At 54.1% G+C, this 15,795-nt stretch overlaps 1 protein-coding gene across 1 annotated transcript; it reads left to right on the top strand.

Moving 5' to 3' along the window:
• Nucleotides 1-2,714: 2,714 nt before the first annotated feature.
• LOC141989822 (perforin-1-like) lies at nucleotides 2,715-7,029 on the top strand. The gene is made up of 3 exons (XM_074956745.1): nucleotides 2,715-2,915; nucleotides 4,786-5,372; nucleotides 5,910-7,029. The coding sequence occupies exons 1-3, from the start codon at nucleotides 2,766-2,768 to the stop codon at nucleotides 7,027-7,029; spliced, it is 1,857 nt and encodes a 618-aa protein (XP_074812846.1). The 5' UTR covers nucleotides 2,715-2,765.
• Nucleotides 7,030-15,795: the final 8,766 nt, after the last annotated feature.

Raw genomic sequence — 15,795 nt, 5'->3', positions numbered from 1 at the left:
TCTATCTGTCTGTCTATCTATCTCTCTATCTATCCCCATACACCCTCGTAACTAGCTATCTATCCCCATACACTCCCCCACACTATCCCCATCCACCTCTCTCTCTATCTGTCTGTCTGTCTGTCTGTCTATCCCCATACACCCTCATATCTATCTATCTATCTATCTATCATCTTATATGACTTTGGCTTTGTCTACACGGCACTCTTGTGGGTAAAACTTCTGTCATTCAGAGGTGTGAAAAACACACACACACACACACCCCCGAATGACAGAAGTTTGATCAAGAAAAAGTGCTTGGTCAAAGAGATCTTCAACGTCAGCCCCTGTGACCTACAAAGAGCATGTCAGCGGCATAGTCCTACCCCCCGAATCAGAGTACATGGAGGGGCAAAATACAAGGCTACATCGTTCCATGGATCTGATCGGCGGCAGGATACCAGGCTAGAGGGGCCCATGGCTCTAATCCAGGGTAGCACAGAGGGAGAAGGAAACCGGGCTCGATGTGACCATGGGTCTGATCAGGAGTGGCAGGGTAGGGGTAGGATACCGGGTGAGCTGACCTCGGGGGTGTGACACTGCACGCCATATTTGTCATCATAATATTATTATGATATGATTATGGCATAATTATGATGCATTTTGTACAAGATAGGTCAAGTGAGGTGTCATTGGAAAAGGTACAATTTTCTAAATGTGATTATCCTAGGTGTATGCATGTATCATTTTTGTATCTAAATTTAGGAATATTGGCTATATCTCTGTATTTCAATCGTGCTGATTCTGTGTGACACCCACAACTAGACTTTCTGGTACAACAATGGCGAAGCCGGACTGTGGAAAAGCTTAACCTTCCTGTGGGCATTTTGGCCAGCTTGTAAACAATGGCTGCTACAACAATGCAAGGGCATGTGATCAGACCACACGTCTCTGGACTCCATCTTGGGATGTCAGTATTTTTCCACAAACTGGTCTGGGAACCAAGATCTGAAACAAAGAGTTCCCACCCTATGCTAAAGCTATATAAGGCAGAGAGTGACATCATCTGGTTCTTCACTCTCCACACAAGAAGACTCCTGGAAACACCTGAGAAACAAAGACTAAACTGGGGGAAGCGCTGGAGCCAGGCTAAAGGGATTTTTAGCCTGGGTATGTAAGACCTGGGGCTTCCAAGATGTAAAGCAAATGCAGCTGGCCCCTTAAGAACCTGCAGCCCCAATTGCAGCTCCTCCAGAACCTCCCACTGCCATTCGGGCTCCACTTTCCCCCCCACCTCTTCACATATTCATACTGTTTCTGTGGCCCCAGGAAGTCAAAGTTTGTCCCAGTGCTTTTCCTGCCCCACCCCCTGCCTGTCTCCAGGTCATTCCCCTTATCTTCCATTGCCCCTCCCTTCTTCAGCCGCCTTGCTTTGTGCGCCCATGCCCCCTCCCTAAGTGCTTGTGCCCCTTTACATTGCCCCCCCACACTGTTCACGATCCCCCCATTGATATTGTAGTCTCTCTCTCCCCAGTGCAGCCGGAGGAGCCAGTATCCCTATCCCATGCTGCTGATCACTCCCCGCCTCCCGCCTCAAGAGACCTTCCCACGCCCCACCCTCTTGGTATCCTTCCCCTCCCCTGCCCGCACCCTAGCGGGGACAAGTGGTTCGCCTTTCCCCTCTCCCCTAACCATCCCTTCTCTCTCCTGCCTCGTGCCAAAATACTGGGGGAAACTGTGGGTGGGGCCCCTCACCTTGACCCGGTGGCCCCACCCCTGCCAAATCCCCCATCTCTCCCTCTGGCTAATCTCTTCACCACCACCACCGGCCCCTCTGCCTCTGCCCCTCATCGGGCGCCGCTGGACATGGGTCCGGACTCCGCAGCTGTCATGGCCACAGCCCTTCAGTTTGCGGGGAGCCTCCTCGGCTGGTAAAAAGGGCCAGGGGAAGAAAAAGGGCAAGAGCCCACCCGCCTCCCAGGATGTCAAGAAGGCCTCACGCTAGCGGCGGGCGAGTTCCCTCTGGCTGTTCCGCTGGCTGGAGGTCTCCCCGGCTCCGGCTGCTGTTGCTGCTCGGGGTAGCCCTGCCGGCCTGCCCTCCGGGGGCCAGCGGCTGACCCCACCTCCATCTCTGGGGTCTCTCCTGGCTGGCTGCGGGTTGCTTGCTGCTGCTCCCTCGGAGCCGGCTGCATCCCTCCCTCAATGCCCAATTTCCCCACCTCCACCCCAGCCTGCCCCACAGGGCCAGGGCATTGGGCTTGCTCCAGATTTACCCAGGGGTCAAAATCCTGGCCTGATTCCATTGGCATCAGTGGGGTTGCTCTGTATTTACAGTGGGGTCCCTGAGGCGCTAGGTGCTGGCCCCAGTGCGGCATTAGGGGGCGCTAGGCTGCAGGGCTGGGGGCTCAGCAGGGGGTGCTCTCCCCTGGCAGGCAGTGCTGGCCCCAATGCCCCAGCGTGGCGTTCGGGGGTGCTCTCCCCTGGCAGGCAGTGCTGGCCCCAATGCCCCAGTGTGGTGTTAGGGGGGTGCTGTGCTGCTGGGCAGGGGGCTTAGCAGGAGGAGTTCTCCTCGGGTACGCAATGGCCCCAATGACTCGGTGCAGGTTTCGGCTCACTGTGGTTTCCTTTGCAGCCTCTCTAGCTCCTCATACCCTGGGACGAGACTCACGGGAGGCGCGTTTGATCCACCACAGGGGTGGAAAAATTGGTGGCCACAGCTTCCTTCCCAGCTGGCTGTGGCTGGGGGTGTGAAAGGGGGGCAGGAACTCAGCGCTGTGGGAAGCGTAATGACGGCTGAGACACTGAGAACACAGGAGCCCTTTTGTGGTGCCTTGATCCATCTTCAAAGCGCGTCTCTCCCAGCAGAGACACATCCCAGCCCTGGCTGCCGACGGGCCCCGGATCCTAAATATACCTCAGCTTGGCTCCTCAGACAGGTGAGTGATGGGTGGGTCTGCACAGATCATGGCTGAGATCAGGAACTCCATTGTGCCAGGCTCTGCACAGACCCTGACCGAGATCAGAGACCCCTTCACGCCGGTCATTGCACAGACCCCGGCCAAGATCAGGAACCCCATCGCGACGGGTCCTGCACAGACCCCAGCCGAGATCAGGAGCCCCATCGCGACAGGTCCTGCACAGAACCCAACCCAGATCAGGAACCCCATCGCGCTGGGCACTGCACAAACCTTGACCAAGCCCAGGGACCCCATCGCGCCGGGTGCTGCACAAACCCCAGCCAAGATTGAGGACCCCATCACTCTGGGTGCTGCACAGACCCATCCCAACTGAGATGCCCCCCTCCGCTAATGCCGGGGTCTGCACAGACCCCCCCTCCCATTGAGATTGGGAACCCTGTCACACCGGGTGCTACACAGACCTCAACCAAGTTCACCTCTTCTGCTCTAACCCACTTCACCCCACGCCCCCGCCAGAGCGAAAATAGAACCCAGGAGTCCTGACGCTCAATCCAGGGCTCTATACACTAGCCCATGTTGCCACTCCGTTTTTGATCATTAATTTACGTAGTTGATACCTTTCATATCAGGGGCATCTTGCAATTTCAGGCTGTTTGATTTTCTATTGGAAACAAAGCAGTGGGGAGCAGCAGATATGGACTGAGGAGCACCGGCAGAGTTGTGGGGGAGGGAACCCCAAGGCTCGGATTGCAGGGGGCTGGCCAGAACCAAGCAGTCCATATTCAAATGCGTTTTTCCTGCCTGGTTCTGCTGGAGTGAGTTCAAACATTTACTGTCCCCTCCCAGTCCGAGCCTGCTACCCTGACAGGATGCAGAGCTGTTACCCTTTCCTGCCCCACAGCCAGCATTGCTGTACAGTTCCAACCCAAGTTGAAAACAGTTCAAATCGACATTTAACACAGCATCCCTTGTGGTTAGTAGGGGGAGGGACGCAAAGAGAAGTGTGGGGTGCTCAAAGCATCTGGGACAGAAGGAAGGGGACAGGATACCAGAGTAGATGGGCCCGGGGTTTGCTCCACAGTCGTAGGAAGCAGGCGGGATACCAGGCTAGATGGGCCCATGGACCTGATCCAGGGCCAGATTACTGGGCTAGATGGGCCTGGGGCCTGATTCAGGGCGCTAGGGTTTCCTGCCATCTTTCTCCGACAGCCACAGTGTAAAGGTGGCAGCGCCAGACACATGGGCTGATGCTGACCATGAGAAACCCAGGAAAGTGACCCTTTGTCAGTGGTTAAACATAACCAAATCCACTACTCGGCGTGGCCACAAGGGGGCCTCAGCAGTTTCTACGGCAAGCCCATTAATACCTAGCATGCTGCAAGCTGCCGCTGCTTTTGCTGGCTACAAAAGCCACAACTTGCAAGCCACAGGTTGTTTTGGCGTTGCACTGCCCCCTAGTGGCCACACCCAGCAACTACATTGGCTCACTATTTACAAGCCATGGACTCTGTCACCGTGGCACCGCCCTCTAGTGGCCCCATTGAGGAATTGCAATGATCTATTATTATATTGCACGCTGTAGAATGGGCATGTGAAACTATACCTCCTCCTCGTAGTTAGTGATGGAATTACAACATCTGGAAAACAAGGAGGAGACGGAATTGATGCAAATTAGATAATCTGTAGTCAAACATGCAAATGAGGCATCACGTCATTTGTGTAATGCCTCCAGGTTTCCTAGAGCCCAGAGCTTTCTTAGGTGTGCAATAAACATGGCTGATATCATGGGCGACAGATGGATGTCTGTCTCTACAACAAAGGTAACCTACAGAACTGCCTTCCACGGGATAGTCACTAATTCTGGATCTCTCTGTGTGTCTCCCTCTAGGGGGGTTCAGAGGACGGCGGCACCTCCTGGGTGGGGGAACCCATCGCAGCAGCCATGCCTAGATTTGGTGCCTTCATCCCCATCCTCCTTTTCATCTTCCCTGGGACCTCCTCCCATTGTCAGAAAGCCACGGCCAATGAATGCAAGAAGCACACGGCTTTTGTGCCCGGGCACAGCCTGGCTGGGGAGGGTATCGATGTGATCACAATGGCCAGAAAGGGGGCCTATCTGGTAGACAGCAGCCTCTGGCAACACCAGGACGGCACCTGCACCCTGTGCCGGAACCGACTTCAAGGAGGGCAGTGGCAGAGGCTGCCACTGGCCGTGGTGGACTGGAGGGTCAGCGTCTCGTGCCACCGCAAGCTGAGCAGCTCGGTGCAGCAGTCGGCGATGGGCATGTTGGAGTCGGCAGCGTCCGTGGTGCAGAACGACTGGAAGGTGGAGCTGGACGTGCCTGTGAAGCCCAAGGTTAATGTGCAGGTGGCCCTGGCCGGATCGCATTCCAAACTGGCCAGTTTCGTGGTAGACCATGCGCGAATGGACAAATACAGCTTCATGAGCCACGAGGTCTCCTGCGGCTATTACAGGTGAGAGCCAGCTTGGGTCAGGAGGGCTGATCTGGAATTGGGATCACAGCAACACCACACAGAGATACGGGGCCTTTCCCCTCTATGGGGTACTGGCTCTGATCCATGCCCAGGACTGGCTGTCTCAGGGGTCCATTGAATGTGACACAGAACGTTTCCTCTCTAGGGAATGCAGATTCAATCTGGCCCCAGGGCGGGGGACTGCCTGGCTAGGAAGGCAGCAGGGATTGGGACTTGGAGCCCTTCCCCTCTAGGAGATGGCGGTTCCCACCTAGGACTGGACAGCTATGGGGGATTTTCTTCTCGTGTGTGTCAGGACAGCCTGGCGACCTGCTGTGGCCAGAGTGGGGGACGTCTGTCCCAACTATCAAGCAGCTGACAGTATCCCCAGCAATGTGGGTCAAGTTCAGCTGACTGGGTGACTGCTTTGAGTAGAAGCTACCTGCTTAGATCATTGCTTGTGGGTTGGTTAGGGCCTTAGGATACACTGCTGTCCCACTAGGCTAAGCACACTCCTTGCCTTGTGTCCCTGACCAGGTTCCGGGTCAGCGAGATGCCCCCGCTCACCAGCCATTTCACTCTGGCGCTGAAGAACCTCCCAGAGCAGTACAACAGCAAATCCAAGGTGGAGTATCAGCAGCTAATCAACAACTACGGCACCCACTACCTGTCCCAGCTGCAGCTGGGGGGCCGGGCACGGGACGTGACGGCCGTGCGGGTCTGCGAAGCGTCAATGAGCAGCTTGAGTGACGACGAGATCAAGGACTGCTTGAGTATGGAGGCGGGTGTGAGTATCGGAATGGGCTCAGTCAAGGGTGGGTACAGCAAGTGCGAGGAGGAGAAGAAGAAGGGGAAGGTCCAGGGGAGCTTCCATGAGACATATCTGGAGCGCCATGTGGAGGTGGAGGGAGGAGAGAGCACGACTGACTTGCTCTTCTCTGGCAGTGATGCCAAGGTCTTCTCGGCCTGGATGGAGAGCCTCAAAGCCAGCCCTGGCCTGGTGTCCTATTCGCTGCACCCCATCCACATCCTGCTGGAGCAGGGCAACCCCAAGCGGGAGGCGCTGAAGCGGGCAGTCAGTGAGTATATCCGTGAGAGGGCCCTGTGGAGGAACTGCACCCGAAGCTGCCCCCCAGGGACTCAACGCAGCGCCCATGACCCCTGCTCCTGCATCTGCCCCGGGGATACCATGACCAACACCATGTGCTGCTCACGGGAGCGTGGCCTGGGGAAGCTCATGGTGACAGTGAAGTGGGCCAGTGGCCTGTGGGGGGATTACTTTTCTGCTACAGATGCCTTCGTCAAGGTCTTCTTTGAGAGAAGGGAGAGTGGGACCAACACCATCTGGGACAACAACAATCCCGTCTGGAACGTCCACTTGGACTTTGGTACCGTCCGCATCACCAGCGCCAGCAAGATCCGTGTCCAGGTCTGGGACAAAGACAAGTGGAAGAATGAATTGCTGGGAAGCTGCGACATCCCGCTGGAGGCTGGGGGGCCCCACCAGAAGGATTGCTACCTGAAGCACGGCCGCATCTGGTTCCAGTACAGCCTGCGCTGTGGGCCCCACCTTGGGGGCCAGAGCTGCTTCGACTATGTCTCCCAGCCACCCCAGCAGAGCACAGCCAAGGGGAAGGAGGTGGAGGCCTTCTGGTGAGCCCCTTAGACAGGGGATCGGAGAGGGGCATGGGTGTGCATTGATCGTTCGTGCTCCCTGTTCCCCGTGGCGTTTCCTAGTCCCCTCTCCGCTGATGCTACTGGGCTTCATGCTGTCACCCCTGCTCAGGAATCTGTGTCTCCTATGCCACAAGAGACAGCCTGCTCCTGTGGGCCCGTCATCCTCACAGCTCCCTCTGGGAAAATATCCCACCATGAACCGCCCATTCCAGATCCCTCAGACCAGTGTGCCCGATGATTCCAGTCATCCAATGTATACATCCAACCAACAAACCAAAGTATTTACCTTCTGCATCCAACCTATCTGCCCCCCACATCCAGCCAACTGCCAGCCAACCAACCAATTGTTGCATTTACTTTATCCAACATATTCAACCAGTAAGCCATCAACCAATGAATGTATCCAGTGCATCCATACAACCTACACATTTTATCGAGAGCTGCCAATGTAAAAAAGTCAGCCTGCCAGCTAACCAACCAGTGGATATGTTCAGGCTGTCAGACGTAACCAGCCAACCAACAAATGTGTTGAGCATATCCAGCCAACCTGCCAACCTATTCAACCAACATATCCACTACATCCAATGTATCCATCCAGCCAACCAACCAGTGGATATGTTCAGGCTGTCAGATGTAACCAGCCAACCAACAAATGTGTTGAGCATATCCAGCCAACCTGCCAACCTATTCAACCAACGTATCCACTGCATCCAATGTATCCAGCAACCCAACCAACCAGTGTATGTACCTCGTCCATCTGGTGTATCCAACCAACTAATGCCTTACATACGTCCAACCAACATGTGTAGCCAGTGCAACCAACCAACCCATGAATGTCAAGATCATCCAGTCAACCAATATGTGCCGGCAGTGCGACTAATCCCCCAGCCCACGTATCCATTCACCCACGGTCATTACCTGTCTAGTGCATTGAGCTGAAAAGAGATCATCAGGAGCAAAGCTCACCCCCTGTCCTATTGTGGCATCAGGGATTAACCCTCTGCAGAAACCCAATGATACTCCAGTGATGGGCACAGTTCTAAACACCCAGGGCATGGGATGGGCTCCCAGAAGGAGGATTCACTCGGAGGCTGTTCCCTGGCTGTGATTTCTCTTGCTTTCCACCATTACCCAGCAGCTCTGGGGTTAATTATCTCATCCTGAATGTGCAGGCCCCACCCACCATCCAGCTGGATGTTCATTCCTCAGATGATCAGGAGTGATGCTGATGTATCACTTGCCATCCATAGAAATCAGAGTTAAATGATGGAAGTCATGCCACAGGACTGTTGATTCCGGCTGTCAGCAAGCTCAGAGAGAAGGCACAGTATTGGGGTCGCATTGGGAAGGGCATCTGCCTCTAATGCGGGGATTAAAGCATCTTCCTGGTTCACCCCAATCTGCATCTGTGGGATCCTAAGTAAATAGCACCATTGTGCAGTTAACTGGTGAATGAGGGTTGTTAATTCTGAACCCTACCGACTGCAAGTTAAATATCTCCTCTGCCTGGAAAACCGCCATGCTGCTTTGCAGCTCCACGTCAAAATTACTTGCTTCTGGGAGGATTCTAGATCTCTGAGTTCTTTCAAATGTATCTCCCTGCTTCAATAAACATTTGTGAAAGCAAATTTCTAAGCAGAAAGCCTTGTCATTCTTCCATCCTCAGTGGGCTGGACCCAGATGTAGAGTAGAAATGAGTGGCTGCAATATACGCTTGGGAACAGTATGGGGAGCTCTGGGCTGGAGGGGAGTGTGGCATGGCACGACAGGGGAGCTAGACAGCTGGACAAATTTGCTGGTATAGGGAATCCAGTGTAATGTGGTTAAAGCCAGTCAAAGGGAGTGGCTTCTGTTGGGGACAGAGTGGGGTGGGTGGGAAAGAGATACAGGGAGATGAGCAGTGTTCTTAGGGGTGCATTAATATCCCAAAGCTGATATTTGAAAGACACTGCTATTGCCAAAGGATCCAGGAGGGGATATGAGGATTTTTACCTCTAAGGGAATTCAGCTCTGAGCTGACTCTTCTGCAGAGGGATTGGCTGGCTCAGGGGGCTGAGGAATGGGACACGGGGCCTTTCCCCTCTTGGGTGCGCTGGTTCTGATCTGGCCCCATGACATGACTGGCTCCGGGGACTGGAGAATTAGAAGTAATAGTCCTCCTCTAATGGTGCAGCTCCGATTCCCGCCAGCAGATGGCAGCCTGTTCTCATATAGCCCCCAACTGGTTGATCAACTAAATCAGGGGTAGGCAAATTAAGGCCCACATCTGGCCCATCTGACCTTTTGATCCAGCCCTCAAGCTCCCACTGGGGGATTTCCGTGTGGCTCCCGGAAGCATTGGCGTGTCCCCCCTCTGGCTCCTACCCATAGGGGCAGTCATGAGGCTCTGCACACCCCAAGCGCCGCCCTCCACAGCTCCCATTGGCTGGGAACCACCGCCAATGGGACAGGTAGGGGCGGTGCCTGCGGACGCGGGAGTGTGCAGAGCCATCTGAGCGGTGCCACGCCTCTGTGTAGGAGCCAAAGGGGGGACATGCTGCTTCTTCCGGGAGCTGCTTGAGGTAAGCACCACTCCTGACCCCTTCCCAGACCCCAACCCCCTGTCCCAGCCCCAATACTCCTCCTGCCCTCAGAACCCCTTGGTCCCAGCCCGGAGCACCCTCCTGTACCCCAAACCCCTCATCCCCAGCCCCACCCCAGAGCACACAACCCCAGGCAGAGCCCTCACCCTCGCTGCACCTCAACCCCCTTGTACACCATGAACTCCTCATTTCTGGCCCCACCCCAGATCCCACACCCTGAGGCAGAGCCCTCACCTGCTCCTGCACCCCAATCTCCAATTTTGTCAGTATTCATGGCCCGCCATACAATTTCCGATATGTGGCCACCTCGAGCTAAATACATCTTGCACGTCAGTTCTAACAGTGCATGGAAGGTGTTATCAGTGGGTGGGGAACGGCTCTGAGTTCCTGACCTGCACCTGGAATGAAGGCTGGGATCCTGGTGCAGAGGCTGAGAGATGGGGAGGCTCCGGAGAGCCGATGAGAGTGCGGTTGTGATGCATGGTGGACAGGAGAGGATCTTTCCATAGCCTCCTTCTGCTCCACCACACACCCAGTGGCTTCAGAGCAAGCCCCGGCAGGGTACATGGTCCTAGCTGGCATGGCATGAGGCAGGCGGTGAGTGAGTACATCACTGAGAGGGCCCTGTGGAGGAATTGCACCCAGCACTGCCCCCCAGGGACCTAATGCAGCTCCTGCATCTGCCCTGGGAATGCCACAACCAACACCATGTGCTGATCACGGGAGTGCATCCTGGGGAAGATGACGGTGATTGTGAAGCAGGCCAGTGACCTCTGGGCAGACCACTTGACTGCTACAGGTGCCTTCGTCAAGATCTTCTTTGAGAGCAAGGAGATCTGGACTGGCACCATCTGGAACAACAACAATCCCATCTGGAACGTCCACTTGGACTTCGGTACCATCTGCATCACCAGTGCCAGCAAGATCCGAGTCCAGGTCTGGGACGAGGACAACAATTGGGATGATGACCTGCTGGGAAGCTGCGACATCCCGCTGGTGGCTGGGGGGCCCCAAGCTGACCCCTTATATGTCACTGGCCTCAGCAGGCCGGGTTGAGCGGCACTTTCAATCTGCCACCCTCATAGGCCCCTGGTTCAGCATGTCTCTAGACCCACTTTCACATTACAATTTTTCTGGTAGTAACCCACTTGATGAGAAAACCCCACAGGATTTTTGGGTGCTGCAGGGATCTTTTAGCTTAGGTAAGAGGAATATTGCTGCAGAGCGAATGAGGAAACCAAAAAAAAAACACCCACAAGGGGGAGGGAGAAAGAGAGAGAGAGAGAGAGAGAAGCAACCAGCTTAACCATGAAAATTATTTATTGCCAGGTAATAACCACAGGGGAGCCAAACAAGCAAAACAGTGATAATATTAAATCTAACTTAAATTTGGTTATAAAAGTCGGGTTTACAAAACTATAACGGATCACACAAGTCAGGGTCAGAAGGCTATACCGAGACAGAGAGAGAGAGGGAGAGAGAGATCCGTTTTCACCACTCCATTAAGCTTGAATCGATCGGGGGTCCCAGGTGGTGGTAGTATCTGAGGGTCTGGAGTGCGGGAGACAGGCAGAGCCCCCAACACAATCAGTCAGGAGAAGCTGAAGTCCCAATGGACCTGATGCAGAGTTTGGATCCTGGCATCAGAACACTTACTTGAGCATAGGTATCCAGTGCATCCAAAGAACCAATGAATTTATCTTGAGCATGCGATGTAAAAGCCAGCCAGCCAACCAACCAACCAGTGAATGAGTTTATTATATAGAAAATTTCCAGCCAGCAAACCAAAAAATGTATATAGTGTGTCCAGTGTAACCAGCCAACTATCAAATATATTTAGCATATCCAGCCTACCTGCCAACTAACCAGTGTATGTATCTAGTGCATATCTATTCTCAACCTATTTACCATTGTGGGGTGCATACACAGCTCTCTATGTGTTATGTGGGCCACATCCACAATATATATATATATTATCTGTATGGCCCTCGGGATGTGATACGGGCTACAGCTGTGTTCCGATTGGGGCACAAGCAGCCCACGGGCCACGGGTTAAGAACTACTGATCTAGTGCATCCAGTGTAACTAACCAACCAACCAACTAAAGTCTTAAGTACATCCAACCAGCCAACCAATAGGTGTAGCCAGTGCAACCAACCAACCCACGAATGTCCTAAGTACATCCAACCAACCAATCAACCAATATGTGTAGGCAGTGAAACCAATCCACAGCCCCATGTATCCATCCACCAATGGTATTTATCTGTCTAGTGTATCCACTTGAAAACAGATTGTCTCTACAGGAAAGGAAAAGGCTCAAAGCTCAGGCCTGTTCTATTGTGGTTCAGTGATTAACCCTCTATAGAAACCCTAAGATGTTCCAGGGTGGGCATGGATCTAAACACCCAGCTGATGGGCTGGGGTCCCGGGGGGAGGATTCATTAGGGGGCTGTTCCCTAAGTGTTGTTTCTGTTGCTTTCCACAATTACTCAGCTGCTTTGGAGTTAGTTATATCATCATGAATACACAGGCCCCGCCCACCATCCACCTGGATGTTCTCTGCTCAGACTATAAAGAAAGATGGTGATGTATCACTCACCATCAGTAGGCTTCAGAGTTAATACACAGGAGAACATGCCACAGGGCTATTGATTGAGGCTGTCAGCAGGCTCAGGGAGATGGCCCTACATTGGGGTCACATTGGGAAGGGCAATTTCTCCCTAATTCGCGGATTAAAGTTTCTTCCTGTCTCACCCCTCTCTGCATCTGTTGAGAGCCTAGATCAATAGCTCCATGGTGCACCTCACTGATGGAGTGGGGGTGGTTAACTCTGAACCCTACTGACTGCAAGTTAAACATCTCCAGCCTGGAAAACTGCCATGCAGCTTTGCAACACCACTGCAAAATGATTTGTTTCTGGGAGGATTCCAGGTCTCTGGATCTTTGCAAATGTATCTCCCTGCCTCAATAAACATGTGTGAAATCAAATTTCTAAGCAGGAAGTCCTGTCATTCTACAAGGGTGGCAAGTTGTATTAGCCCATGGGCCCTGGGCTCTAGCAAATTCAGGGCCTGGTGGGCACAGATCCACCAATGTTAGGGGCCGGGTCTCTCCCCCGTCCCCGCCTGCTGCCCCTGCACACCTCCCCCGGAGTGTCCCCAGGCCTCGCCTGCTTCCCCGCGCACCTCCTCTACCTGCCCTGGGCAGTGGGTGGCTGCCCCCACAGCTCTGCACTGTGCTCCCTTACCGGCCACTGGCGCAGCTGGCTACAGGGAGCAGTGCCAGGGGCAGGCCGAGGCGGCTGCTACACCTGCGAGGGAGGAGGGAAGGAGGTGTATTGTAGCCCCCCCCCCAGCAGGCGACTCCAAGTCGACTCCGGGGGGTAGGGCTTATCCTGGCTGGACCTCATGAGTAGCAGCCTGGGGGGCTTGGGTGAGTGTTGGGCCAGGGGGTCCAGGGAGGGCCTCCCCTCCAATGGAGTTCACTGCTGCTGGCAGGGAGGAGGCTCGGGGGAGTCCTCCTCTCTGGCCCCCAGCCCCAGGGCAGCCTGCTGATCCACCCCAAACGCTTCATCCCCGGCCCAGTCCCATGCCCCACATCCCAACTCTTTGTCCCAGCCTAGAGCCCGCAGCCAGCACCCAAACCCCCTCCGAAAGCCTGCAGCTAGCACCCAAACCCCCTCTTGCACCCAGTACTCCAAACTCCCCCAGCACCCCCTCCTGTACCCCAACCCCCTGTACCAGCCCAGAGCCCACACCCAGCACCCAAACTCTCTCCCAGAACCTGCACCCCAAACCACCTCTTGCACCCAAACTACCTCCCAGAGCCCACACCCCGCACCCCTCCTGCACCTCAACCCCCTGAGTCAGCACCCAGCACCCAAACTCCGTCCCGGAGCCTGTACCTCTTCTGTACCCAAACTTTCTCCCAGTGAGTTGGAGGGAAGTGTATGGGACTCATAGCTCAAGGGGCAAAGGCTGTTCTCCACACTGAGGGAGGGGGCAAACATTATGAGCCTTTATGAGTGCTCTGTAATGAACTCTCAATGGTCAGCGTGGGTGACTGGGACTGGCTTGTGCTACTTCTTGTTCTGGCCAAGTTCTCGGTAGCCCTCCATCTCATGCCCACTGTCATAAATATAAAGGGAAGGGTAACCACCTTTCTGTGTACAGAACTATAAAATCCCTCCTAGCCAGAGGCAAAACCCTTTCACCTGTAAAGAGTTAAGAAGCTAAGATAACCTTGCTGGCACCTGACCCAAAATCACCAATGAGGAGACAAGTTACTTTCAAAGCTGGAGGGGGTGGGGAACAAAGGGTCTGTCTGTCTGTGTGATGCTTTTGCCGGGACCAGGTCAGGAATGCTCTTCAGAACTTCTGTTAAGTTAGTAAGTAATCTAGCTAGAAATGCGTTAGATTTTCTTTTGTTTAAAAGGCTGGTAAATAAGCTGTGCTGAATGGAATGGATATTCCTGTTTTTGTGTCTTTTTGTAACTTAAGGTTTTGCCTAGAGGGATTCTCTATGTTTTGAATCGGATTACCCTGTAAGGTATTTACCATCCTGATTTTACAGAGCTGATTCTTTTACTTTTTCTTTAATTAATATTCTTCATTTAAGAACCTGATTGCTTTTTCATTGTTCTTAAAATCCAAGGGTTTGGGTCTGTGTTCACCTGTACCAATTGGTGAGTATTTTTATCAAGCCTTCCCCAGGAAAGGGGGTGTAAGGCTTGGGGGGATATTTTGGGGGAAGACGTCTCCAAGTGGGTTCTTTCCCTGTTCTTTGTTTAACACGCTTGGTGGGGGCAGCAGAGGGTTCAAGGACAAAGCAAAGTTTGTACCTTGAGGAAGTTTTTAACCTAAGCTGGTAAGAATAAGCTTAGAGGGTCTTTCATGCAGGTCCCCACATCTGTACCCTAGAGTTCAGAGTGGGGAAGGAACCTTGACACCTACCAATACATCTCTGAGCATGGATGGGCTGACAATGGAGTTCTGTGTGTTCTGGGACATCCTCGGCCCGGACCTTGCCACTGTCTGGGGCTAGTCCTTGGAGAGCGGGGTCCTCCCTCTGTTGTGCAGGCGAGCCGTGCTCGCCTTGCTACCGAAGAAGGGGGACCTCTGCGACCTTCAGAATTGGCATCCCCTCTCACTCCTCAGCATGGACTACAAAGTCGTAGCAAAGGCCATCTTGCTGCAGCTGGGGTCTGTGCTGGCGGATGTGGTCCATCCAATGAGACCTAGACTGTCCCAGGCTGCACCATCTTTGATCATTTGTATTTGGTCCAGGACCTCCTGGATCTTGGGCGTACAGATGGTCTGTCATTCGTCCTCCTGTTCCTGGACTAGGACAAGGTGTTTGACAGGATAAACCACAGGTATCTCCTGGGTACTCTACGGGCATTTAGCTTTGGGCCCCAGTTTGTGGATTTTCTCCAGGTGCTGCATGCTTCTGTGGAGTGTTTGGTCAGGCTACACTGGACCTGACCAAAATGGTCAGCTTCAAGCCAGGGGTCCATCAGGGCTGTCCACTGTCAGGCTTGCTGTCTACTCTGCAATCAAGCCCTTCCTCTGTCTCCTCCACAGGAGGATGACACGGTTGGTGATTCGTGAGCCGGAGTTGCGGTTGGTCCAGGACCCAGGAGACCTGGTGCGGGTGGAGACCTCCCAGGGGATCTACTCAGTGGCCTCCTTTGTCCGGGTCAGCTGGGTCAAGGGCTCTGTCCTGATGGTCAGAGATGGGTGCCAGATGAACTCCCTCCCACCCGTGCTTCAAGCCATTCGGTGGAGTGTGGGTCCACTGCCCTATCTTGGCTGTCACCTTTCTGTCATATATCCTTCTCTACTGGAGAACTGGCAAGATTTGGAGGCCGGGGTGGGTGAGTGGCTGCGGAGGTGGACAGGACTGCTCCATTGCCTTTCCCTGTGGGAGAGGGCACTGGTGCTCAACCAGCTGGTCCTGTCCATGCTTTGGCACCGACTCAACACCCTGAGCCCAGTCCCAGGGATCCTGGCCTGGCTCCAGAGGATGGCTCTGGAGTTCTTCTGGCCAGGACTGCACATGGTCTCTGCGGGGGTTCTGAGTCTACCCCTGGAGGAGGGAGAACAGGACCTGGTCTGTCTCTGCAGCCAGGTCCATGTCTTCTACCTCCAGGCCCTGCAGAGACT

Source organism: Natator depressus, chromosome 6, assembly GCF_965152275.1.
Source record: "Natator depressus isolate rNatDep1 chromosome 6, rNatDep2.hap1, whole genome shotgun sequence".
In the NCBI taxonomy this organism is placed as follows: Eukaryota; Metazoa; Chordata; order Testudines; family Cheloniidae; genus Natator; species Natator depressus.
The sequence above is the reverse complement of the archived record's forward strand: the minus strand, read 5'-3'. Positions and strand labels throughout refer to the sequence as shown.